Source organism: Astatotilapia calliptera, chromosome 3 (assembly GCF_964374335.1).
Source record: "Astatotilapia calliptera chromosome 3, fAstCal68.1, whole genome shotgun sequence".
NCBI classification, from domain to species: Eukaryota; Metazoa; Chordata; class Actinopteri; order Cichliformes; family Cichlidae; genus Astatotilapia; species Astatotilapia calliptera.
The window spans coordinates 62,168,312-62,194,713 of record NC_137424.1 but is presented as its reverse complement, the minus strand read 5'-3'; the positions used below and the strand labels follow the sequence as shown (position 1 = coordinate 62,194,713).

The following is a 26,402-nucleotide window of genomic DNA, read 5'->3' as shown; positions in this document are numbered from 1 at the left end:
CAGACAACAAAGTAAAGCTAGTTTTCGGCTAAGAGTCCAACACAGAACCCGACGTATTAGCCAGAGGTCCCTTTACTATGGTTCAGAGCCGTGGACCCGTTTCTTATACGCGCGGAATAGTTTTCTATATGAGATCGCTGCTAAAAGTGCAGCCTTACATGATGTCCGCCTACTGTTACTCATTTATAATAATTTTTTAAAATCTAGTTGGTGTTAGTAAGGCGATTAACCTTCAGTAATAGTAATAAATCACACAGCAATAGTACATTCATGTAGTTGTAAAATGCATGATAATATATTAAGTAATCCAAAGTATTCAGAATACTTTACTCTCATTGAGTAACGTAACTGACTACGTTACAAAATACATTTTGAGGCATGTATTCTGTAGTGGAATACATTTTAAAAGTAACTTTCCCAACACTGAACTTAAATCATAACAACAGTTGTAACATCTGAATATTACAAACTGCAAGACTGAATAAACCTGTAAATATTTAGAATGTTATGTAAAATGAAAAATAAATAATTGTTCCTATTTATGTTTTTAATGCAGTTCTTATTGCGTTGGTGGCAGGTAATCCATTCTGTTAAACTAAAGTACAGCAAGCACAACTATTCTGGCACAATATGGTCTTTGTGACAGAGAGGCTCATGCTTGACACATGGCAGTCTTGGGGACAGTCACTGAGGGACAGCATACAAGACGAGTGCCAGATCCAGATCTTTCCATCACTCAGCAAGAAGCCTTTGGTTTTTGTTACTGTTACAGGAGGAGGAATTCTGGGGTCCTTTAACAGTGTGATGTGGTTTCCTCATCCTCACTCTCTCTCCTGGTAGAAAAGCAGGCTTCCATTCATGACGCTCAGCATCAGTGTAACGTTGCCTCTTCAGCTGATATTTCTTACAGTAGACAGAAGGCAAAGAGAGTCTGTCTAGTTAAGTATCTTTCTGCCATACATCAGTTCATAGGGAGAGAAGGAAGTGGTTGCATGCAGTGTTGTCCCATAAACTTGAAGCCTGCTTCCATGGCTGTGACGGCTGGATTGCTGTCTGGATGCAGGTGCAGAGGTCACGAAGAAACCATTCAATTGCTCCATTTGCAGCTGGGCAGTAGACAGATGTTCTGCTGTGAGAGTTGCCTGTATTATGGAGGAATGAGTCAAATGCTTCAGAGGTAAACTGTGTACTTTTGTCTGTTACATTAATGTTCTCTGGGTTGCTGTGACGACTAAAGACAGACGAGAGGAGCTGAACAACATCATTAGTAGTAGCAGAAGATGAAAAGGCAAGCTGAGGCCATTTGGAGTAGTAGTCAGTCAATGCACCAGCAGAGAGCTCTTAATCTTTGTTTTGTGTTCACAATCCTTTGGTGACTTTCATGTGCTACTGCAATCAATGTAGGTCTCACTGTACATGGTGCAATGAGCCTCTGAGAACATAATTACTTAGAGTTGAGAGTTCATTATAGATGTTGTAATAAGGTGCAAGTGATTTGATTGAGGCAGACAAAACACTTTGTATTTGTGAGAGCAAAGCAAGCAGTTCAGGTCAAGTCGAACAGGCAGAATGAAAATCAGCAACTGGAAGTGACGACATGGCAGCAGAAATTTGAGCTACCATTTCAAGATCTGCATCCGAAGTGAGATGTGAAGAAACAGGCAGAAGCAGACGAGATAGACAGTCAGCTGCATGACTCAGAGAACCTGGGCGGTAAATAACAGCAGACCAGCAGGTGATACTCATTCTCGCCCTATGAATTCCTTTGGTGCTCAGCAGCATTGTCAGAGCTTGGTGGTCTGTCCTCGTGAAACATCAGCCTCACAAATATGTTCTCCTTTTCTCTGCAGTCCACACACAAGAAAGAGCTTCTTTTTCAACAGTAGAAAACGTTTGTTCTGTTGCAGACAGTTTGCAGGAAGTAAACGCCGCAGGTTTCTCTGTGCCACGTGGTGGAAATTTCTTTATTCTATGTATTGATCACATTTTTTAACCATATCACTTTAGTAACAGTTGTATCATTTTGTCACTTAGGTTAGCTTCACAAACGTGTCTTATGTTCTATCACATGTGTTCTACACAGACACACACAGCGGCCGCGGCAGTAAGTCAGAGACGTTCAGGTTTGTGGGGGGTTAGATGATAGATAGATAGATAGATAGATAGATAGATAGATAGATAGATCGATCATCTGTGGAAGAAGGGAGGCAACAGCTCAGTGAAAAACAGTCGTAAATGTCTCTCCTTGAAGGGAAGGTGAGACGAGGCAACGTGTAAGAGTTGTGGAACATCTTTGTGTCTGTGTGTATATAAGATGTGAGGGCGGCGGCCATCATCAGAGAGGACCCTGGTGTTTGTCTACAGCAGTGGTTCCCAAACTTGTTTTTGGTAGGCCCCCCTTTGTTTTACAAGAAAATTCTGCCTCGTTCGGAGGCATGAGAGTTGTTTTTCAGAGTTGTTTCACTTTATGCACACAGTCAATATCTGGGCAGCAGGGATGCAGGAAGCAGGTGATGTGTTTGTAGAGATCACAGAAGCAGTAGGAGCAGCAGGTAGAACAGTGTTGCCTAAAAGGGTGATGTTCAGCCTAACACAGGAATTATTTTCTTTGTGTATGTAACCAGTTGAAGATCAGGTGGTTTTAGTGGTGTATCGCTGAAGTGCTCTTTCCATGGACTTAGTTTGTTGAACTGCAAATTCCGTTTGTGTTGCCAGTGTAGCAGCTTTATCCAGAGTCAATCAGGTCTTTCTCCTAAATAAATAAATAAATCCTATATGTCATTTGTGCATAAGCGAAAAGCATAAAGTACTAAAACAACATTGTTTCTCTGTTAAAAACGGTGATGTTTCTTCGTCCTGTCTGCAGCTGGAAAATAAACTCAAGGATGAGGAAAAGAGGGATGAAGAAACAAAGGAAAAAGTCAAAAAGGTACTTTTATGTTTTTACATTTAATTCTGACATTGATGCTGTTAATTTTTACCAACAAACACAAAACAGTTGTTTCGTTTTATAAATCAGATTTTATAAATGTTATATTTTGTGTGTGAGTGTGTTTAAGTAAAATCTGCTTTTATTTTTGGAGACACTACATTCAAAATCAAATATATCCTTTGGGCCTTCATTTATTTAAATTATTTAGATAATTCAAATAAAACATTTAAATAAATTGTTACTTATTAATGTGAACCAACTTATATTTTCATAATTCAGCTCTTATTTAAAGCTTTAATGTGACTCTGGTTGTGTTTGTATTGTGTCTTAAACATGAACATTTCTTCCTTCTGCTCTTTCTTCATGTAACATTTCACATGAATGCTGAAACCATCAATCAGCTCCTGCAGGAGAAACAAGCAGCAGAGAAACTGAAGAATCAGTTCAAGTCCAAATGTCACGAGGTTTGTTCTTCCACTGTAAACATTTTTAATATGCTGACAAAATCCTCTTTATCTCTGTATTGTAAAGAGTTATGAAGGAAACTTTAGATATTATTTTGCTTATTTGACACCAAATTTCTAATTCATTCAAATTCTCTTATTTCTATATAAAACTTAATTTATTAACTTTTTATGAATGAATGTGTGATTGCATTGTGTAATCACACACATGTGTTTTGCCTTCCATTGTTGCAGTTGCAGAGTAAGGAAGGACAATTATTTTGTTTATTTGTTGTCTGTTAAAGTATTTCTATACATAAACATGTTGCTCACAATGTGAAACCTCAATAATTTTGTCCCTTTTATCAACAAAGTGCTGCAGAAACAACATCTGTGTGTCTTTCTTTCTGACAGATGATCAACTCTGAGAAGGAGGAAATCATTCAGAAGCTGATGGAAACATTTCCTACACTGGACTCAAAGGTCAGTGAAAGCATCTCTCAGCACACAGAGGTAAACATGGACACATGATGCTGTCATCCTCCCAATGATCACAGACCTGTGCACTTATATTCCTGCAGTTTTGTCCAGCAGCAGCTTCTGTGTCATTAACCAAACACAACTTTGAAATCCTACCACTGCAAGATTGTTGACATTATCCAACAACACTTAATGTTGTTAGCATCATGCTACATCAGCTCCCTTATATTTACATCATACAGCTTTAATGCGACTGTTTGTGTTTCATTATTGTGTCTTAAACATGAACATTTTTTCCTTCTGCTCTTTCTTCATGTAACATTTCAGCTGCAGTCAGAGAAGATTACTGGAATCATCAAACAGCAGCTCCAGCAGGTGAAAGGCAGAGTAGAGAAACTGAAGAATCAGTTGGAGAAGAATTCTCCTGAGGTTTGTCTTTCAGTTGTAAACATTCAAAATGTGCTGACTCAACTCTCTTCATGAATATAATGCACATCAATATTTACTCACCAAATCTGAAGGTCTGAAATATAAAAAAGAATCCAGGATGTATCCAAGTAAGAATATGTGCTGGATCTCAGGGTCTCATTGTCCTAACCCTCCCCACTCAGTTTAAGATCTGCATGTTGAGGCAGTCTACAGCCAAGCATCAGTCACAGCAGAAACTTCTCTGCACAGAGATTTTTTGTATGTTGTGGAAAAAATAAATCAAAGTGATTTTCTGAGATTTTTTAAAAGAAAGTTGAAACCTTTGCAAAGGGATCAATACAGCATGAACAGGGTTCTTACAAGCAGTGACAAAGAAGCAAAATAATAACATCTCCTTTGAGACCGCTCTCTTTCCCAACGTGTAACATGCCAGCGTTTTGTCACATCCTGAGGCAAAAGGTTCTACAACAAACCTTCAGTGTCCCTATGATACGCTCCTGGTGGTAAGACACGATCCAGCTGTTTATTCCAGGCCTAACTCGAACCACAGCCTTAATCGTGTCAGACAGTGTTTTTCAAAGCGATGAGAAAGTAAAATAAATGTACATGTGTAGATTCATTCCACACGGTTCTCATGTTTCCAAACGTGTAACACACAGACATGTTGGGTGGGCGAAAGCGCAACATACCGACGATTTGTCACAGTGTCGATATGTTACGCTTTGGGATAAGAACATGTTGCTCCTTTATGGCCATCATGTGGATACAGTCTTTATCTGTTCAGTTGTAGGAAGCAGGATGTAGAACCTTCACTCATTCTTTGTTTAACAAACTTTAGCCACATACCAAAAGCACAATGAGGGTAAAAGAGGAGGAAACACTGTAAAACCTGCTCCACAGTAAAGTAGAAAGTTGGATTTTTTTATTTATTTTTAAACTGAGGGCATTTTGTGCTGTTGAAATTTGAACTTATTGCTTATTAAATATTGACCTTATCACACACCTGATCAAATAGCATTAAGTGGAAGTGAGATTTAAAGTTTCTGTTTATTGTTACGTTTGATGTGATTAACTGTGTGTGAAGAGACAAAGACAGGAGTGAGAATCCTGCACATGTTCATTATATTAAAGATGCAGCTGGAACCAGATATTTACAGACACTTCAGAAAAAAAACATTTTTCTTTACTGTCAAACATCAAATCAGAGTAACATTTTTTGTTAACATATTTTTTGTATTTGTGAAATGTCCGAATAGAGAAAGATATTTGTTGTGGGTTTTTTATTACTTTCATCAGAGTCAGAAGCATACATGCACATCTTAGTATTTAGTAGAATTACTGTCAAACTGTTTCACTTCAGCCAAACGTTTCAGATTTCCTTCCACAAACTTTCTCAATAGTTTTCTTGAATCTGGGCTCACTGAGAGACAGAACTGGTGTAACTGGGTCGGGTTTGTAGGCCTTCTTGCTGTCACTCACCTTTTCAGTGCTGCCCACAAATCTTCTGTGGGACTGAGATCAGGGCTTTGTGATGGCCACTCCGACACCCTGACTTTTTTGTCTTTAAATCACTTTGTAACTAATTTGGAGGTATGTTTGGGGTCATTGTCCATTCGGAAGACCAGTTTACATCCAAGGTTCAACGTTGTGGCTGATGTCTTCAGATGTTGCCTAAGCGTGTACTGTTTACGTTCCATCTGTTTTGTGAAGTGCATCAGTCCCTTCTGCAGCAAAACAGCTCCACAACATGATGCTGTCGCCCCCACACTTCACAGTTGGGATGTTGTTCTGAGGCTTCAAAGCTTCCTCCTTTTTCCTCAAATATAAAGTTTATCATTACAGTTCAGTTTTTGTTTGGTCAGACCTCAGGACATGTCCCCAAAGATTAAGATTTTTGTCCCCATGTTGCAAACTGTAGTCTGACTTTTTTATGATGGTTTTCAAGTATGGCTTTTTCCTCCAAGAGTGACCTTTCAGCTCGTGGTACAGGACTCACTCAGTGACGCTGTTTTTCTAGTGTCAGTCAACATCTTCACAAGGTCTTTACCTGATGTCCTGGGTTTGTTTTGCACATTTCACACAAAAAAATTCCTCTTTGGGACTCAGAATCTGTCTCCTACACGAGCAGTATGACAGTTGTACGTTCCCATGTTTTTATACTTGTGTATTATTGTCTGAACTGATGAACGTGGGACCTTCAGTTATCTGGAAATTGCACCAATAGATGAGCCACACATGTGGAAGTGCACAGTTGTTTTCCTGAAGTCTTGTTTGATAAAGACACAATAAACTTAGTGCATGAAAGTAATGAAAAAACATGTTCTTTGTCTTTATACTGACATTACACAAATACAAAAATATGTTAACATTTATTGATCTATAACAAAACAAAAAAGTTTGACGGTAAAGAAAAAAGTTTTTTTATGAAGTGTTTGTAAATATCTGGTTTCACCTGTGTACTAAAGTATCCTTGTAAAAGCTGTGGTTCTGTTTAAATCCTTAATTATTCTATAAAATTCACATTGACAGAAATAATAAAGGTTTTTTTCAGGCATCAGAGTCTACAATTTATTGTCAAGGTCATAACCTGGAGCAGAGTAGCACCAACACTCATTTGTTGTATTTAAATAAAGTGCTGATGAAATAAATTGACTTTAGTTTAGTGAGTTTGTGACCGTAATTAAATTAATCATTAAAATAACTGCACCAATCGGATTGAGTAAGAGGACACAATAGTTAAAACATGTTGCTCACAGTGTGAAGCTTCAATAATTTTGTCACTTTTATCAACAAAGTGCTGCAGAAACATCAACATCTGTTTTTCTTTATTTCTGACAGATGTTCAAATCTGAGATGGAGAAGGATGGAATCATTCAGAAGGTGCTGCAGACATTTCCTACACGGAACTCAAAGGTCAGTGAAAGCATCTCTCAGCACACAGAGGTAAACATGGACACATGTGATGCTGTCATCCTCACAATGATCACAGACCTGTGCACTTATATTCCTGCAGTTTTGTCCAGCAGCAGCTTCTGTGTCATTAACCAAACACAACTTTGAAATCCTACCACTGCAAGATTGTTGCCATCATCCCACAACACTTAATGTTGTTAACATCATGCTACATCAGCTCCCTTATATTTACATCATGCAGCTTTAATGTGACTCTGGTTGTTTCATTATTGTGTTAAAAAAGCTCCAGGTTGTGAAACCAGCAGCAGAGCTGCTGAAGGCTGAGCTGGAGTCCAGAAGTCGTGAGGTTTGTGTTTCCATAAACATTATGAATTTGTTGACTGAATTTGTAGAATAAAAGTGCACACCAGTATTTTTCTACAATATGTGTAGAAAAAAAATTCTAGGCTATATTTATTTAAGAACATTGAAAAGTCTCTCTGCATATTATTAGTGAGTTATTATTAGCATATGACAAAGATTCTATGATATGCATATTATCACAGAATCTTTGGATCTTTGAGTTTAAACGTGTTGAGACAGTTTACAACCAGAAAACTGTTTCTGATAGAATGAAGAGTAGACTGATATATTAAATATTCCTTTATTGGGGGAGAAAATCAGACCATGTCATAACTGCTTTAAGTCATACAGAATAGATATCAGAGCCTTAAACACAGTCGTAAATTCCCACAGTGTGCACTATGTGCTTCGAATATTGTGTGTAGGTTTTGTTTCATACAGATCACCACAAAACATGTTGCTCACAGTGTGAAGCTTCAATAATTTTGTCACTTTTATAAACTAAGCACTGCAGAAACATCAACATCTGTCTTTCTTTCTGACAGATGATCAAATCTGAGAGGGAGAAGGATGAAATCGTTACGAAGCTGATGAAAACATTTCCTACACTGGAAACAAAGGTCAGTGAAAGCATCGCTCAGTAAGTAAAAATAACACGATTCTAGTTCATCTAAACCTAAATCTATGTTAACTGGAAGTAGAGTTTAGTCAACAGTCCACAACTGATTCTCTTCATAGCTGGATCACCCAGATTAAACTACTTGGTGTTACTATAAATCACCACCTCATGGTCTCAGCATAGAGAGACTGTCATCAAGAAAATGAGACAGGCCATAGCTGTGGTTAGGAAATGCTCCGTCTAAATAAGATGTAATTAATGCACGATCGAATAGATAATAAACGTTTTTGGCTTCCAGTACAAACTAAATTACACTTTGGCTTCTTTTTATTTATAAAGAAAGCAGCACTGTTAAACACAACACATGTTTTCTCTGCTCAGCTGCAGTATCGTATGAAATACACAATCATGCTACACGGTGTGTAACAAACTGCAATTTAGAAATTCCTTGATCCAAAAGCAATTTTTTTAAAAAAAAAATCGTTATATTGAGAGCATATTTTAAGAGGAATAAACTGCCTTATAACTGCCTTAGAGAACTAGCTACTATTCCTAATTTAAAAAAATAAATAAAAATCTATTTACACAGTTTTTGATTATTGTAAATATTGTAAGAGGGGTTTTGATTTTTATGCATTGTGCACGAAGACCAGCAATCACTGTTGTGGAAGCTAATGGGGTTCCTTATATATAAGTAATAAATAAATAAAATAAAAAAAATGTTGTTAACATCATGTAACATTTCACCTGCAGTGGAAGAAGAACACTGATATCATCAAACAGCTCGTGCAGGTGAAACAAAAAGCAGAAGACCTGAAGAAACAGCTGCAGCTCCAAACTCATGAGGTTTGTCTTTCCATTTCTCTATAACTGAATAGAATAAAAGTGCACATCAGTACTTACTCACCAGCAGACTTTACAGTATAAACGAAAAATAAACAAATCTAAATCTAAGGGTCTAAATATATCATCCATACATGATCTTGAGGCAGTCTACAACCAAACCTCAGTCAGTGTCATGGTAAATTTTCTGTGGGAGGCAGAGTTGTGGACTCTCAGGCAAAACTGTGCTGGAAATAATTTTATTGCTAAATTCCCAGAAAACAGGTGACGTGAACATGAACTGGGAACTAACTCTTTGAAATACTACTACAGAAACTTTCTAAACAGACAAGACACACAGCTAGACGGAGACACAGACATTATATACACAAGAGGACATCAGGGCAGAGAGGAGACACTCGGGGAACACAGCTGGACATGATGCACACAGGACAGGAGACTGAAATAAAATGGGAAACATGAGAAACACACACTGAGACACACTGAGTGCAAATGAGACGGAGAGACATGACTGGGGACCAGAAAGGCAAATAAGCATGGAGACAAGACTGAGACACAAATAACAAACAGAACTAGACACAAGAGGACGGGGAACACAGAGGGAGGGCTTATTCTAACCTAAACACACTTAAAGCATAAAATAAATGAAACCAACATAGAATATTCAAACATTATAAAGTCCAGAGACCTGGAACCACTGTGTCACTGACTCAGGACCATGACAGTCAAAGCAGAAACTTCACTTCTGGTGTTTGTGATCATGCAGAGGATCAGCTGTGTTTCAGCTTCTCATTAAACTAAAGCTGCTGCTTCACTTTACATACATGATTTGTTGGCTTTGTGTGATGGTGCTGCTGTCGTAGGCTGATGGAGAGGAGTAAACGCTCTCCTGTGTAAAAGGATCGTTCCTGATCTGATTGTCATTCACATGTTAGAAGCAACAAGTTTCAGTTTTCTAGTTTAGATTTCAATCTGAAAAGTCTCCTGTTGATCTCAGTAGAGAGCATTTCTTCCTTCTGCTCTTTCTTCATGTAACATTTCACCTGCAGTCGGAGGAGAAAACTGAAACTATCCATCAGCTCCAGCAGTTGGAACAAGCAGCAGAGATCCTGAAGCTTCAGCTGGAGTCCAAAAATCAGCAGGTTTGTCTTTTCATTATAAATATTATGAATTTGCTGACTCAGCTCTTTATGAATTATTATGAATAAAATAATAGTCCAAATCAGTATTTACACACTAACAGACTATTTAGATAAATAAATAAATGAATAAATAAATAAAACTAAATGTAAAGGTGTAAAATATATTTTAAATATGGATTTGGAAGCTACACATGCTGCTGTTGATCTCAGTAAATAAACAGTCACCTTCCTCCCTATTCAGGGATTTTTAGATGTTGATGAAAGAGGATGAAACAATCAACTCTTCAGTAAAGTAGAAAAATGTTTTTCCCATCAAATCAGAGTGTTTTCTAACTTTTCTAACTGATTACAGCTCATAAGCTGAAGCACCAACCCTCAGCAGTTTTGGTTGAGTTTAGATTTTATGAGTTTGTGACTTTACATAATTTAGATTCTTTATCATTTATTTATTTCTATAGCACATTTCATTACAACAGCAATGTTGATCAAAGTGATTTACAAAAATACAAAATAACTGGTAAAATAACTTATAATATTAGTACCAAACATCAAATACCAAATAACTCTCATACTCTATTAAAAGCCAGTGAATATAAATGTATTTTAAGATAAGATTTAAAAGATTGACAGTAGGAGTCTGTCTGATGTGTCGGTGTCGATTATTCCACAGTTTAGGAGCTACGACCCCAAACGCTCAATCACCTCTGTGAACCAGCTTTGACCTTTGTGTGGCTAAAAGCAAAAGATCATTTACTCTTAGAGACCTAGAAGGTGGTCAGACAAATACCTGGGAGCCTGTCCCTTCAGGGCTTTGTAAGTTAACAATAAAATTTTAAAATGAATTCTGAAGTGAAGGCAAGCACCGGGGAAATATGGGAAGTCATTTAGTTCGTGTTAGAAGACGAGCTGCAGCATCTGGACCAACTGCAGCTGGTCTCCAGCTAGGATGTAATAAAAGCATGGATCATCCTTTCAAAGTTTTTAAAAGAGAAAAATGATTTCACCTCAGTTTAAAAAAAGGCCGCTGTAAGTTAACTTTGTAAGTTAACAATAAAATGTTCAAATGAATTCTGAAGTGAACAGTGTGCCAGTGAAGAGAGGCAAGCACCGAGGAAATGTGTAGTTCGTGTCAGAAGATGAGCTGCGGCATTTTGGACCAACTGCAGTCTTACAAAGCAGCTCTGGTCAACTCCAACATATAAGGAGTTACAATAGTCCAGCTGGGATGTAATAAAAGCATGGATCGCCTGTTCAAAGTTTGTAAAAGATAAAAATTATTTCAGAGATAGATATAAGGTTGGAAAAAGACCGCTGGGCTAATCTGTTTTTTCAAATGCAAACTTTCTGTCAATTATAACCCCCACATTTTTGGCATGCAATTTTATAAAAGGTTCAATACTGTGCAGGTTAACAAGAGACGTGCTGGGATTGCAACTTGGTCCAAAAGTTATCACTTTGGTTTTGTTCTTATTAAAGTTAGAAGACATCCAGGCTTTAACTTCACCAAGACACTGAAGTAAGGGTTCAGGTAGGGCAGAACAGTTTCTGTTCAGTTGAAGACAGATCTGAGTGTCATTGGCATATGAATGGAAACATGTTATATTTTCCAAAAAATTAGACCTGGAAGCAGCATAAAAATAGATAATAAAATTGGCCACCACAAGTAAGGGGAGCTGAGGAAGAGATAAAATCTCCAAAGCTCACAGAGGAAGTCCTGTCAGACAGGTAAGACCTGAACCACTCTGATGGAATGACCTTGATGCTGCAATGCTCCAATCATGAGATGGAGATGCTGTGGTCAACAGTATCAAAGGCAGCGGTCAGATCCAAAAGCAAAAACAGAGCTGAGTCTCCTGAGTCAGTCGCTTTATATTGTACAGTAGATACAGAGAAAAACCCAACAATCATATGACCCCCTATGAGCAAGCACTTTGGCGACAGTGGGAAGGAAAAACTCCCTTTTAACAGGAAGAAACCTCCGGCAGAGGCTGTACACACTGACGCAATCTTGGTTTCTCTTAGACAAAGTAGAGAAATTTTATTCTATACAGTGTGTATCATTTAAAAAATAGAAAACCACCAATCAGACTGAGTACGGTTGGAAACATGTTACTCACAGTGTGAAGCTTCAATAATTTTGTTACTTTTATAAACAAAATGCTGCAGAAACATACATACATATGTCTGTCTTTTTTGTGTGACAGATGATCAAATCTGAGAGGGAGAAGGATGAATTCATTCAGAAGTTGATGGCAATATTTCCTACACTGGACTCAGAGGTCAGTGAAAGCATCTCTCAGCACACAGAGGTAAACATGGACACATGTGATGCTGTCATCCTCCCAATGATCACAGACCTGTGCACTTATATTCCTGCAGTTTTGTCCAGCAGCAGCTTCTGTATCATTAACCAAACACAACTTTGAAATCCTACCACTGCAAGATTGTTGACGTCATCCCACAACACTTAATGTTGTTAGCATCATGCTACATCAGCTCTCTTATATTTACATCATACAGCTTTAATGTGACTCTGGTTGTGTTATCATGATTGTGTTTTAAACATGAACATTTCTTCCTTCTGCTCTTTCTTCATGTAACATTTCACCTGCAGTGGAAGGAGAATACTGAAATCATCAATCAGCTCCAGGAGGTGAAAGAAACAGCAGAGAAACTGAAGCAGCTGGAGAAAAAAAATCAGGAGGTTTGTGTTTCCATTATAAACATTTTGAATTTACTGAGCCAACTCTCTGTATGAATAGAATAATTGCACACATCAATATTTACTCACCATCAGACTGTACAGTATAAATGAATCAATAAATCAAAATCTTAGCATCTAAATTATTTAAAAAAATCCCAGATATAATTAATTTAGCTTAAAAATTAAAAATTAAGCTTTTTAATTTAGCTTTTACTTAACGTTTATTTATTTTATGCTTATTTATCCTGTTATTCTATTTATATTATTAATTTAGGTTTTACCTAATATTTATTGATTTTATTCTTGGTCATTTTTTATCTTCTTACTTTTCTTATATTTATATTGTATCCCATTCTTAATTATTTTATCTTTTTATAAAAGATGTATGTATCCATGATCGTTATGTTAATGGGAGTGTGGGGAGTGAGTTGGAGGGCGAGGTGGGGTGGGCTGCCTTTAACCATGTAAAGCACTTTGTATGAAAAGTGCTTTATAAATAAAGATTGACTGATTGATACATGTAAGAAAAAACAGTGCATTCATATTCCCAAAAGGTTGATTCTGTTCATCTGGACGTAACGTTTTCAGTGGGAGAAACGTTTGTCACTCATCCAAGTAAATTCTTCGTTAGCTTCAGCTGACTGCAGGTTTCCCCGACCTTATGAACAGTAGATTTATATAATCAATTAAAAAAATCAGCAGAACTGATGTGTTGTGGGAATTATATAATTTTTATATCATGTTTATTCTTCGATATCCTTTTTATTTAAGCATTTATTCAATTTATTAAACACACGTGTGGGAAGATACGCAGCACTACATTGTCAACACAGATCTCCGCTCAAAGCATACTTTTAAAATAGTTTTATTATGTCAGGGTTCACGCCCCTTTTCGCGTCAATAAAGAATATAACAGGCATAAGTTATAATTAATGACAGTTAAACACGTTTCCGTGTTCAACAACATTTTACCCTATATGGCTGTCTCACCCTCCAGATGTTTCCTGTCGACTTATTCATGGCATGCTTATCTTTAACACCTTCTGCATCAATAGTTGCTAAGCAAGCATAAAGCAAAATATGTTTCACCTTTGTGCATATAATTAGTAAGGAAAAAGTAAAAGCTGGTTTTAGTTTTAGAAACTAAATTGAACAAAAGATATTTCCTTAGTGTTATTTACAAATATTAATTTATATTATCCAGCTTATATTTACATAATACAGATTTTATTTCTAGCTTTATTTAAATCCTATTGTGTTATTAATATTGTGTCTTAAACATGAACATTTCTTCCGTCTGCTCTTTCCTCATGTAACATTTCAGTTCCAGGGTGAGACAGATAGTGAAATCATCGATCAGCTCCAGGAGGTGAAAGACACAGCAGAGAATCTGAAGAAGCAGATGGAGTCCCAAAATTGGGAGGTTTGTGTTTCCTTTATACTCAATGAGAATTTGCTGACTCGACTCTCTTTGGTAATGCAGAATAGAACAGAACAGCCACATTATTGTCATTCAGAACATATACAGTTAGTGTCAGTATTTACATCAAACTGTACAATATAAATAAACATTACCCCTCCACACACTAATTTATTATTAATATTGTTATTAAACTGAAATGTAGAGAGTCCAGTTAGAGAAAACTTCTTGATGCGAAGATCCAGATGATCATAATGTCTCATTATTTTTGTTAACACTTTAGCACATCAACACTTAATTGAGCTTCATTTGCAAATATACTTCAAGACACCTCGGATAGTCTTTGATGAGTGTCTGGATCTTAGATGAAGGCATGTTTGATCCTTCTTCCATACAAAAAAGCAAAAAAGCATCAACAGCCTGCTTCAAATTATCCCACAAATTTTCAATGACATCCAATTCAGGGGAATGTGGTGTTATTCTTCCACAGCACAGTTTCAATCTGTCTCATCTAAATGAGCTTTTATACAACCAGCGATTCTGTTTGTGGTGTGAGTGCAGAAAGGCCTTCTTTTCATTACCTTCCCATACATATGTACAAATACAACACCAAGATGCTCTGCAGGGTTTTGGAGGTGATTCATTCTGACAGTCCGCTGCATATGCAGCTCCTGTAATTTTCTTGGCCTGACCTGAGTTCAACCACAGCTGTGCCTGTGCTCTTCTATTTCCTGATTACTGTCCTTATAGTTGAAACTGAGTTTAAACCTCTGAGAGATGTTTTTGCAGCCTTCCCCTGAACCACAGTACTGACAATCTTTGTTTTCAGATCTTTTGAGAATTACTTTGAGAATCCAGTTCTGTCAGTGTTCAGTGTCAAAGAGAAGCACAACTTGAAAGTTTCCACCTTAAATACATTTTCTTATGATTGGACCTGCTTGCCTATGAAGTTCAAGGATTAACACGCTAATCCAACTGATTTAGTGTTGCAAGTAATCAGTATTCAGTCAGTAAAATTACAACGATACCCAAATTGTTGCACAGCCAGCTTTTACAACTAACTCCATTCTGTACGTCTAAATACTGCTTCACTAAAAATAGATGTTTGTGAAACACTCCAGTACTCAGATGTAGGAAATGAGGAGGAAATGAAATGCATGCCACTGTTATCTTTTTGTTGAATGAAGAGTGAATATTTATGCAGGGAGAGAGGTTCCCAGATATTTTCATATGATTGTGCATTTCAAAACCTTTTAACATATAATTCAAAAACAGCTTTGGTGACACAACATAAAACTGAACAGATATGTATGTGTGCCTGCTGAAATTCTCACCATATAAATATGAAAACTGCCCACATTTAGATTAAGTGCTTAACTTCAGAAAAATTCATTAAAGAGATAAAACGCTTGAATTGTCCCTTTTCGGTTTAAATCCTGACTAAACAGTCTCGACTTTACAGAGAAATCTCAACACTGGGTCCAGATCTGGTCCCCGTTCTGCCTGATGTCTGATGTAGAGGATCAGCTCTGTTCCAGCTTTTCATTCAGACAAAAAGCACTGTTGTTTCACTTACATGCATGATTTCTTTGCTTGGTGTGATGGTGCTGCTGTCATACAGTGGGGCAAAAAAGTATTTAGTCAGCCACCGATTGTGCAAGTTCCCCCACTTAAAATGATGACAGAGGTCAGTAATTTGCACCAGAGGTACACTTCAACTGTGAGAGACAGAATGTGAAAAAAAAATCCATGAATCCACATGGTAGGATTTGTAAAGAATTTATTCGTAAATCAGGGTGGAAAATAAGTATTTGGTCACCTCAAACAAGGAAAATCTCTGGCTCTCACAGACCTGTAACGTCTTCTGTAAGAAGCTTTTCTGTCCCCCACTCGTTACCTGTATGAATGGCACCTGTTTGAACTCATCATCTGTATAAAAGACACCTGTCCACAGCCTCAAACAGTCAGACTCCAAACTCCGCCATGGCCAAGACCAAAGAGCTTTCGAAGGACACCAGGAAAAGTATTGTAGACCTGCACCAGACTGGGAAGAGTGAATCTACAATAGGCAAGCAGCTTGGTGTGAAAAAATCAACTGTGGGAGCAATCATCAGAAAATGGAAGACATACAAGACCACTGATAATCTCCCTCGATCTGGGGCCCCACGCAAGATCTCATCCCGTGGGGTCAAAATGATCATGAGAACGGTGAGCAAAGATCCCAGAACCACACGGGGGGACCTGGTGAATGACCTGCAGAGAGCTGGGACCAAAGTAACAAAGGTCACCATCAGTAACACACTACAACGGCAGGGAATCAAATCCCGCAGTGCCAGACGTGTTCCGCTGCTGAAGCCAGTGCATGTCCAGGCCCGTCTGAAGTTTGCCAGAGAGCACATGGATGATACAGCAGAGGATTGGGAGAATGTCATGTGGTCAGATGAAACCAAAGTAGAACTTTTTGGTATAAACTCAACTCGTCGTGTTTGGAGGAAGAAGAATACCGAGTTGCATCCCAAGAACACCATACCTACTGTGAAGCATGGGGGTGGAAACATCATGCTATGGGGCTGTTTTTCTGCCAAGGGGACAGGACGACTGATCCGTGTTAAGGACAGAATGAATGGGGCCATGTATCGTGAGATTTTGAGCCAAAACCTCCTTCCATCAGTGAGAACTTTGAAGATGAAACGAGGCTGGGTCTTCCAACATGGCAATGATCCAAAACACACCGCCCGGGCAACAAAGGAGTGGCTCCGTAAGAAGCATTTGAAAGTCCTGGAGTGGCCTAGCCAGTCTCCAGACCTCAACCCCATAGAAAATCTGTGGCGGGAGTTGAAAGTCCGTGTTGCTCGGCGACAGCCCCAAAACATCACTGCTCTCGAGAAGATCTGCATGGAGGAATGGGCCAAAATACCAGCTACTGTGTGTGCAAACCTGGTAAAGACCTATAGTAAACGTTTGACCTCTGTTATTGCCAACAAAGGTTATGTTACAAAGTATTGAGTTGTATTTTTGTTATTGACCAAATACTTATTTTCCACCCTGATTTACGAATAAATTCTTTACAAATCCTACCATGTGGATTCATGGATTTTTTTTTTTTTTCACATTCTGTCTCTCACAGTTGAAGTGTACCTCTGGTGCAAATTACTGACCTCTGTCATCATTTTAAGTGGGGGAACTTGCACAATTGGTGGCTGACTAAATACTTTTTTGCCCCACTGTAGGTTGACAGAAACGAGTAGACTCAAGAGGAGGGGGGATTTTATTATTTTATTATTACGTTTGATTGGATTAACTGTGTGTGAAAAGATAAACACAAGAGTAAGACTATTGCAGATGTTCATTTCATTTAAACAGTATCCTTATAAAAGTTGTGGTTATATTGAAATTCATAATTATTCTATAAATGTTGACAGTATTAAGAAATTTGCTATCAGATGTCAAAGTAAATGGGACCATTATTTGTTGTGGTTCAAGTTCATAAACTGAACTCAAAGTACACAGAGCTGAGTTGTGCCAACCCCGATAGTGAAGACTCAATATGAAAGTGTTGCTCAGAAGACAGATAAACATGGACGTATGTGATGGCTGCTATACCAATGATCATAGACCTGCACGCTCATTATGTGTGACTTTCTGCTTAATGTGAAGTCGTTAGTGGAAATTATGATGCTGATATGATTTGTTTGATGTGACCAACCTGCTAATTTTTGACTTTTTATTGAGAAACAAGAAACACAAGTTCAAAAATACCCCATAACACAGTAGTGTTAGCCCCAATACTTTTAGTTATTGATTGATGAATTGATTTATGTAAATTGGATTAGTGTAAGGAAATTGATAGATGGGAGGTTTTTAATTAAATGACATTTATTGAAATTCAAATACACGAGTTGTTTTAGTCATATTTTTCTATAAGCAGGCCTGAAAAATGACAGAAAGCACTCACAAAATGTCAACGCTTGAGACTTTTTTCATGTCTTTTAATGTGCAGTCGGAGAAAAATGATTCTATAATTAGCATCAGCTTCATCAGGAGAAAGAGAAGACGAGATGCTGAGAGGAAAATGTAGGATTTGAGGGACCAGTTAAACACTTAAAAATAACATGTGTTCTAAAACCTTTGACTGGTGATCTACATAAGAATGACAGCTGTTTTACTACATTAAGAAATAAACTAATCTAAATAAATTAGGATATTGCAAAAGTAATTAGAAAAATATTTCCATTAAAAATATACTGATGTTTTCATTTCTCTCTGCTATTTGGAAAAGATGCTCCAGGCTGAGAAGAGGAAGAATGATGAAAGTGACAGAAAACTCAAAGAGGTAAATCTTTTTACCCAAAGCAGTTCGCTGCTGTCGTCTCTCTTTTATCTCTTTGTATACAATCCAAATTTGGAATTTCTTCACAAACATTAATTTTCCAGCACAAAAACATATTTCAGTTCATAGCTGTGATCTTTTTCTTCATCTCTCTTCTGTCCTTTAGTTGGTAAAGCAGCTCCAGCATGAGAAGAAGAAAACTGAGAAAAATCTCAATGAGGTAAATCTTTGTCACCCAAATCAATCACCTGCTATTATCTCTGTTTTCTACGTGTTCAGGTTACAATCACACATGAGAACAAACCTCAGACACCAAATAACTGTTAGTGAAGCTCAAGTTTGTTCTCACTGTTTTCAAACTTGAAACTTAAAAACATCCTCAATCACTTTATATTTACATAACACACGTTTTAATTTATTTTAAACAGATTTTTTTTCTTTAGTGAAGTTTGTGAATGTATTGTTATATCATCTCTTATAAAAGAGCACGTCTCCAGTCATGTGTCCTCTCACCTGCTGTTGGAGAAAAAGTATTCAGACTTAAACAATCAGCTCTAGCAGGAGAAAAAACTAAAGTCCAGAAATCAGGGATTTCATCTCTGTTATAATCCTGCTGAATTTTCTTCTAAACATAAAAAATGCAAAAATGTTTAAAAAAAAAAACTAATGCTGAAAGTCATTAACTTGGATATTTAGCACACAGAAAATAAACATTTTAATTCCAGTTCATTATTTTATCTCTGAGCGCACTCTCAGTGTTCTTGTCTAAGGTGACGACTGCACATTAGGTTTATGAATCTTTAAACTGGATCCATTTAAACAATAAAGGCCCCACAGTCTGATAAAGTTGCTCACACATCAAAGTGAATTTAATTTGACTGAACAGATATTCTTGCTGTGTGACTTCTAATTGCTGCAGTGTAGAAGAGACTCAGCAGTATTTATACGTTTTTTTGCATCACACAATTAATGGATGCACACTGATCATTCAGTAGTTTTAGTAAGGTGCAGTTTAACAGCTCACACATTTAAAATGTATTTGGCAAGAAGAGATTGTAAGGAAACTTACAAGATACTGTAAATTAAACAATCAGAGGTTTTCAGCTGATTTTAAACCAAATCTCAGATCATAACCTGTTTATGTGATCAGCACAGGTTACCATAGTGATTAACCAGGTAAAAAGAGAGAAACCTCTGTGACACAGACTTTAATGTAGACATGAAATATTAAACTTTGGAGCCATCCTCTCAAAAACTGCAGACAGTGTTTAAGCAGATTTAACTCTGTTTGTGATGCTGGAGTTAAGAAATAGGTGTTCTCACTTATAGTTTGTTAGACCATGTGTAGATCCATCTTGTACGAGTACAATATTACAATATTACCAGTTTGTTTGGTTGGTTGGTGCTAATAGACATTAGTTTGTGTTAGCTAACTAGTGAAAAAACCTAACTACTAATCAAACTAAGACGGCACTTTTGTACTGCCCATAGCTGCAGCAATGAGATTTATGTTTAGAAAAACAAGGCTCTACTGTCCACTTTCACTGTCCATCTCTGAAGCAGTCAGTGGTTCTTCAATTATAAAACAGGAAAATCCACCTGTTAGCTTTAAGGTTTGCAGAGCACTTGTTAGTCAGGTGCAAAGGTGCCTCACCTGACAAATAGCTAAAGTTTGACACTGTCACCTGTTTCATTTTTCTTCGTGGGGTCAGGTGTACAGACTGAGATCTGCTAGGAGGTGGCAGAGCAGATGTTCACAAGCTGTGAGCAGCACTATTTTATGCTATATTCAGGTGTAATGTAACCCCCAGTTACTCTCTGGGTTAAATATCTTTTTCCAAACTCAACCAAAAGGTTTCCAACATAACAAGTTACTGTGATGTTTCCCCATCATCTCTTTTTATATGGTACAGATACTGATACTGAAATTACAACTCGAAGCATGCATGAAAACAATCGTGAGAAACTAAACCATCAACTCTGCTGTAATAAAACAGAGAAATTATAAACAGACAAGAGTTTAAACTGTTGTTGGGACGAGTTAAATGGAAATTTAAATGTTTCTCTGGAGTTTTTGTTTTTTTTACATCAGGCCAGTTATATTTAAGTATAAGTGAAGCTGTGACTGGAGCTTTAGTGAATTGTGGTGAATATAGTTCAAATCCGAGCTTTGTTTTTATCTCTCTTCTGTCTTCCAGTTGGTAAAGCAGCTCGAGGAGGAGAAAACTGAGGTAAATCTTTGTCAAATCAATCACCCGCTATTATCTCTCTTTTCTACATGTTTTATGTAACAGGTTCCTACATGTGCATCATGGGTACATTTCTTACATTTCTTACTGAAGCATGATTGGGAATCCTTACACTCACCTTAGATGTCCTTTGGTTTGTTTGCTAAAGATTAATTTTCTTTTCAACATCCATTAATTTCTTTTCTTTAGCCATAGCGTCTTAGCCATCTACTTAGATTTTTAAATCCTTGTTTATCCCGTGGCCCCGGATAATCAGAAGAAGGATGGTTGGACATTATTTTAAGAATTCTGCTCTGTTTGCTTTGTTTCTTATCTCCATATTTACTGTTGTTACTTCCTCATTTATCAATTTTCTGTTTTAAAAAGTGCCTCGAGGTTCACACAGACTTGGTTCTTTTCTTTTCTTTTTTTGTCAGAATATACTTCTGAGCAGAAGTCCTAAAATAAACCTTTACTCTCATAGTCACTGAACCTTTTACTTTGCTCTATAGAAACAAAACTAATATTACAGGGCAGCTGAGGGTGTTGGGACAAACACTTTAAATCTGTCTTCCACGTTTACTGACTGTAGTTTTTACAGATGTGATGAATTGTATTTACACAAAAGAAGAACACTAACTGATCTCTGCCAACAGGTTTCCCGCAGCAACCTATTTAACTTTGGCTTTCGGAGATGATCCAATCAAAACTAATCCAGAAGTTGCTCAACATGTAACTGAGGAGTCAAAAAGTCAAAGAGCTTCATCATGGAGAAACTTGTTGTTTGTTATGTCACTGATTCATGTTTAAATAATCAGTTGTTCAACTTGTAACACTTTAAGTGAAGTAAGCAAAAGCTCTTATCATCCATCTAAAATTCCCAAATACTAAAGTTTTTCAGTCCTTGTTCAGTTGTACAGAAAAACTAATAAACCTTATCAACTAAAAATATGCTGAAAATGCACTGCTGATTTATTAACTTAATTTTGTTTTTTGAAAGATTTTAAACTTGTTTTAAGTTAGTAAACCAACCGATCAATGAAAATTTGATCAGGTAACAACTCCTGAGCCAAAGCACTATTCTGGGAACATTTTTGTGTCTATGTGTTTAATAGGGTTAATATTTTGTTCATTTTTCTGTGTCAGACAAATAGAATTGTAATGTTGCTGTACCTGTGTTATTGTGTTTCAAAACCATGTTTATATACGTCTGAGTTCAAATGTTAATTAAAGTGAGAAATGGAAGAAACTATGTTGGATTTTTAACGCTAAATTTCAAACTTATTACTAAAATAAATATAGTTCTAGTTTTTCCTGTGCTATATATAAACATATTTTGTTTCTTTCTTTTCTCATACATTACATTTTCACTGGGTGTCAGGCGAACAATAGCCAAGCCCGAGTGCATAACACACACACACACGTATGTATATACAGTGGGGCAAAAAAGTATTTAGTCAGCCACCGATTGTGCAAGTTCCCCCACCTAAAATGATGACAGAGGTCAGTAATTTGCACCAGAGGTACACTTCAACTGTGAGAGACAGAATGTGAAAAAAAAAAAAAAATCCATGAATCCACATGGTAGGATTTGTAAAGAATTTATTCGTAAATCAGGGTGGACAATAAGTATTTGGTCAATAACAAAAATACAACTCAATACTTTGTAATATAACCTTTGTTGGCAATAACAGAGGTCAAACGTTCACTATAGGTCTTTACCAGGTTTGCACACACAGTAGCTGGTATTTTGGCCCATTCCTCCATGCAGATCTTCTCGAGAGCAGTGATGTTTTGGGGCTGTCGCCGAGCAACACGGACTTTCAACTCCCGCCACAGATTTTCTATGGGGTTGAGGTCTGGAGACTGGCTAGGCCACTCCAGGACTTTCAAATGCTTCTTACGGAGCCACTCCTTTGTTGCCCGGGCGGTGTGTTTTGGATCATTGTCATGTTGGAAGACCCAGCCTCGTTTCATCTTCAAAGTTCTCACTGATGGAAGGAGGTTTTGGCTCAAAATCTCACGATAAATGGCCCCATTCATTCTGTCCTTAACACGAATCAGTCGTCCTGTCCCCTTGGCAGAGAAACAGCCCCATAGCATGATGTTTCCACCCCCATGCTTCACAGTAGGTATGGTGTTCTTGGGATGCAACTCAGTATTCTTCTTCCTCCAAACACGACGAGTTGAGTTTATACCAAAAAGTTCTACTTTGGTTTCATCTGACCACATGACATTCTCCCAATCCTCTGCTGTATCATCCATGTGCTCTCTGGCAAACTTCAGACGGGCCTGGACATGCACTGGCTTCAGCAGCGGAACACGTCTGGCACTGCGGGATTTGATTCCGTGCCGTTGTAGTGTGTTACTGATGGTGACCTTTGTTACTTTGGTCCCAGCTCTCTGCAGGTCATTCACCAGGTCCCCCCGTGTGGTTCTGGGATCTTTGCTCACCGTTCTCATGATCATTTTGACCCCACGGGATGAGATCTTGCGTGGTGCCCCAGATCAAGGGAGATTATCAGTGGTCTTGTATGTCTTCCATTTTTTGATGATTGCTCCCACAGTTGATTTTTTCACACCAAGCTGCTTGCCTATTGTAGATTCACTCTTCCCAGTCTGGTGCAGGTCTACAATACTTTTCCTGGTGTCCTTCGAAAGCTCTTTGGTCTTGGCCATGGCGGAGTTTGGAGTCTGACTGTTTGAGGCTGTGGACAGGTGTCTTTTATACAGATGATGAGTTCAAACAGGTGCCATTCATACAGGTAACGAGTGGGGGACAGAAAAGCTTCTTACAGAAGACGTTACAGGTCTGTGAGAGCCAGAGATTTTCCTTGTTTGAGGTGACCAAATACTTATTTTCCACCCAGATTTAAGAATAAATTCTTTACAAATCCTACCATGTGAATTCATGGATTTTTTTTCACATTCTGTCTCTCACAGTTGAAGTGTACCTCTGGTGCAAATTACTGACCTCTGTCATCATTTTAAGTGGGGGAACTTGCACAATTGGTGGCTGACTAAATACTTTTTTGCCCCACTGTATATATATATATATATATATATATATATACATACATATATATATATATATATATATACACACACATATATACATACATATATATATATGTGTGTATATATATATATGTATATATGTGTGTATGTATATATATATATATACATATATATATATACACATATACATATATATATATACACACATATATATATATGTATGTATATATGTGTGTGTATATATATATATATATATATATGTATGTATATATGTGTGTGTGTGTGTATATATATATATATATATATATATATATATATCCCTCCTGAGGGAAAACAATAGAGGCAGCCGTTACACACGTATCCCAGCAGGCATACACTCACACTTTCTGACTGTGCTTGAAGACTGACGTGAAGTCAACTGCAATAATCCCGCGCTGGTGGAAGCTCCATCGCTCTTCTAAATAGCTCCCCAGACGAGCCCAGGTGAGGAGCAGGTGTGTGGCAAGGACTTAAGGTGTGGGCAGTCCTCAAGCTAGGCCACGCCCCTCAGGCCTGACAGTGCCTGTAACATGGCCACAGAAAACAGCAACACACACACAACTGCCTACATACGGATGTGGACAGAGATAAGAGGCAGTGCAGACAACACACCAAATGATAATAATAATGACAATAATAATAATAACAACAGTCATAGTCCCCACTGCCCACAGACCCCGAGTCCCCAGAACCGGGTCCGTGACAATATATATACATACGTGTATTATTCACATCTTAAACCACAAGCTGAGACTGAAATGATCACACTGAAGTATTTTAACTCTACTGTGAACAAACGTTTTCTCGTGCGGTTTATCTCTAAGAAGCTAAAATTACTCGAGTGTCTGCAGCATCTAAAATCACTACACGCTGAGTAAAATGAGATACTGAGAGGTCTTTAAACATGCTCAGCAGGCCTGTGGTTTTAAACTCTTCTGTGCATGACAAGTTTAACAGCAACCAACAAAGTCAACAGAATACTGCAGGAAAAAAAGTATATAGTAAAAAAAAAACTGAAGTCGAAGTATTTTTTACAATATTTGCAATCACCTGTCATAGTGTAGCTCTTATAATTGTCCAGTTTACTGCACTGTTTTATTATTGTTACGAACTTGTATGTCCGTGTGTTTGTTTGTGCAGGTGCTGTGTTTTGTCTATGTTAATTTAGCTGTGCCAGGGCCCTGTTCCGATTGGTGCATGGACTTACTGCCCCGGCGTGATTGGATCCAGCTGGAGGACCCGCCCAAGAAAAGGAGGCTGGAGTGCTACAGCGGGAGAGGTCCTCGCATTTCTCCTCATCACCCAGCAGTAGTCCTGTGGTAGCCGCTGGCTGCAGTATACGTGCGAAAATTGTGGAAGTGGAGTGGGTAGGGGTGAGCTGCCGTTTATTTTGATCACCCGTTTTCTCCTGTTTTTGAGTTGGTTAAGGAGGTCAGACTCTGTCTTTATTTTTGACTTTATTTTGGTGAGGTCAGGGGTGCGGGATTTGTGTAGGTTTGTTTTGTTTATTGTTTTGGCCTTGGCTCACCCTGAAGTGTTGACACTCCCGTTTTGGTTCTCTTTATTCACCTTGTAAATAAATCACTTCACATCTAACGGATTTGTTGCGTGTGACTGCTTGGGTCTTGGGGAGGGAAGCGAGTGCCTCGCTCATGTTATGGCCTGGCCCTAGACGGGTCGTAACATGAATTGGGGGCTCGTCCTCTGCCTTTTTCTGTGGGTTTTTGCGTGTGTTTGGTCTGTTGGCGGTTTTCTTGGGTGTGGGGGTGGTAGGTGTGTGGAATTATGGAGTTTTCTTTGGATGATTTTGTTACTTCGCCTTCGTGGGATAGAATTGTGAAGTGCAGGAAAGCGGATTTGCTTATCATTGCTAGTTGTTATGATGTTCAAGTGTCCTATGGTGCCCGCAAAGCGGTGGTTAGGGACGCTTTGTGTGCAGAGTTGGTGGAGCGAGGCGTTCTTCCTGCCCCGCAGGCAGCTGTAGAGCAGCCTGATGGCGGGGGTGTGAAGGTGGCTCCGGAGGCTGAGCCGGGGTCGGATGCCAAAGGGCCTGTTAACGTGCTACCAGCCGAGGCGGACTCTGATGCGGCTGAGGCGGGCTCTGACACAGCCGAGGCGGACCCTGATGCTGCTGGGGCGAAGCCTGAAGCAGCTGAGTCTGGTACGGCCGGGGAACCCCTGGCGGGGCGGTCTACGGAAGATCTCCGTTTGACCCTCCGTATTAGGGAGGTGGAAGCCCGTGCTAAAGAGCTTGAGGTACAAGCAATGCACCTCCGTGTCAGAGCTTTGGAGCTGGAGCGAAAGCCCTCCACATCTGCCTCTAGTCATCCTAGTACGTCCACCGCGGTCCCGACAGGTTTTGACATCACCAAACACGTTAAACTGGTTCCCCCGTTTCGTGAGGCCGAAGTGGATTCCTATTTTAACGCTTTTGAGCGTATAGCGGCCGCGTTAAGTTGGCCGAAGGAATTTTGGCCGCTGCTGTTACAATGCAAATTGGTTGGCAAAGCCCAGGAGGTG

General features: G+C 38.4%; 1 protein-coding gene across 1 annotated transcript in view; it reads left to right on the top strand.

The window, feature by feature from the left end:
* Positions 1–22,155, top strand: part of LOC113028266 (uncharacterized) — a 120,565-nt gene extending 98,410 nt beyond the window's left edge. The window contains exons 16-29 of the mRNA XM_080293416.1: positions 2,867–2,929; positions 3,334–3,396; positions 3,790–3,858; positions 4,183–4,284; positions 8,085–8,159; positions 8,912–9,004; positions 10,051–10,143; positions 12,348–12,422; positions 12,758–12,847; positions 14,172–14,270; positions 18,547–18,600; positions 18,764–18,817; positions 20,796–20,828; positions 21,482–22,155. Coding sequence (XP_080149542.1) covers positions 2,867–2,929; positions 3,334–3,396; positions 3,790–3,858; positions 4,183–4,284; positions 8,085–8,159; positions 8,912–9,004; positions 10,051–10,143; positions 12,348–12,422; positions 12,758–12,847; positions 14,172–14,270; positions 18,547–18,600; positions 18,764–18,817; positions 20,796–20,828; positions 21,482–21,523 — 1,005 coding nt within the window. The 3' untranslated portion in view covers positions 21,524–22,155. The remainder of the gene's footprint in view (positions 1–2,866; positions 2,930–3,333; positions 3,397–3,789; positions 3,859–4,182; positions 4,285–8,084; positions 8,160–8,911; positions 9,005–10,050; positions 10,144–12,347; positions 12,423–12,757; positions 12,848–14,171; positions 14,271–18,546; positions 18,601–18,763; positions 18,818–20,795; positions 20,829–21,481) is intronic.
* Positions 22,156–26,402: the final 4,247 nt, after the last annotated feature.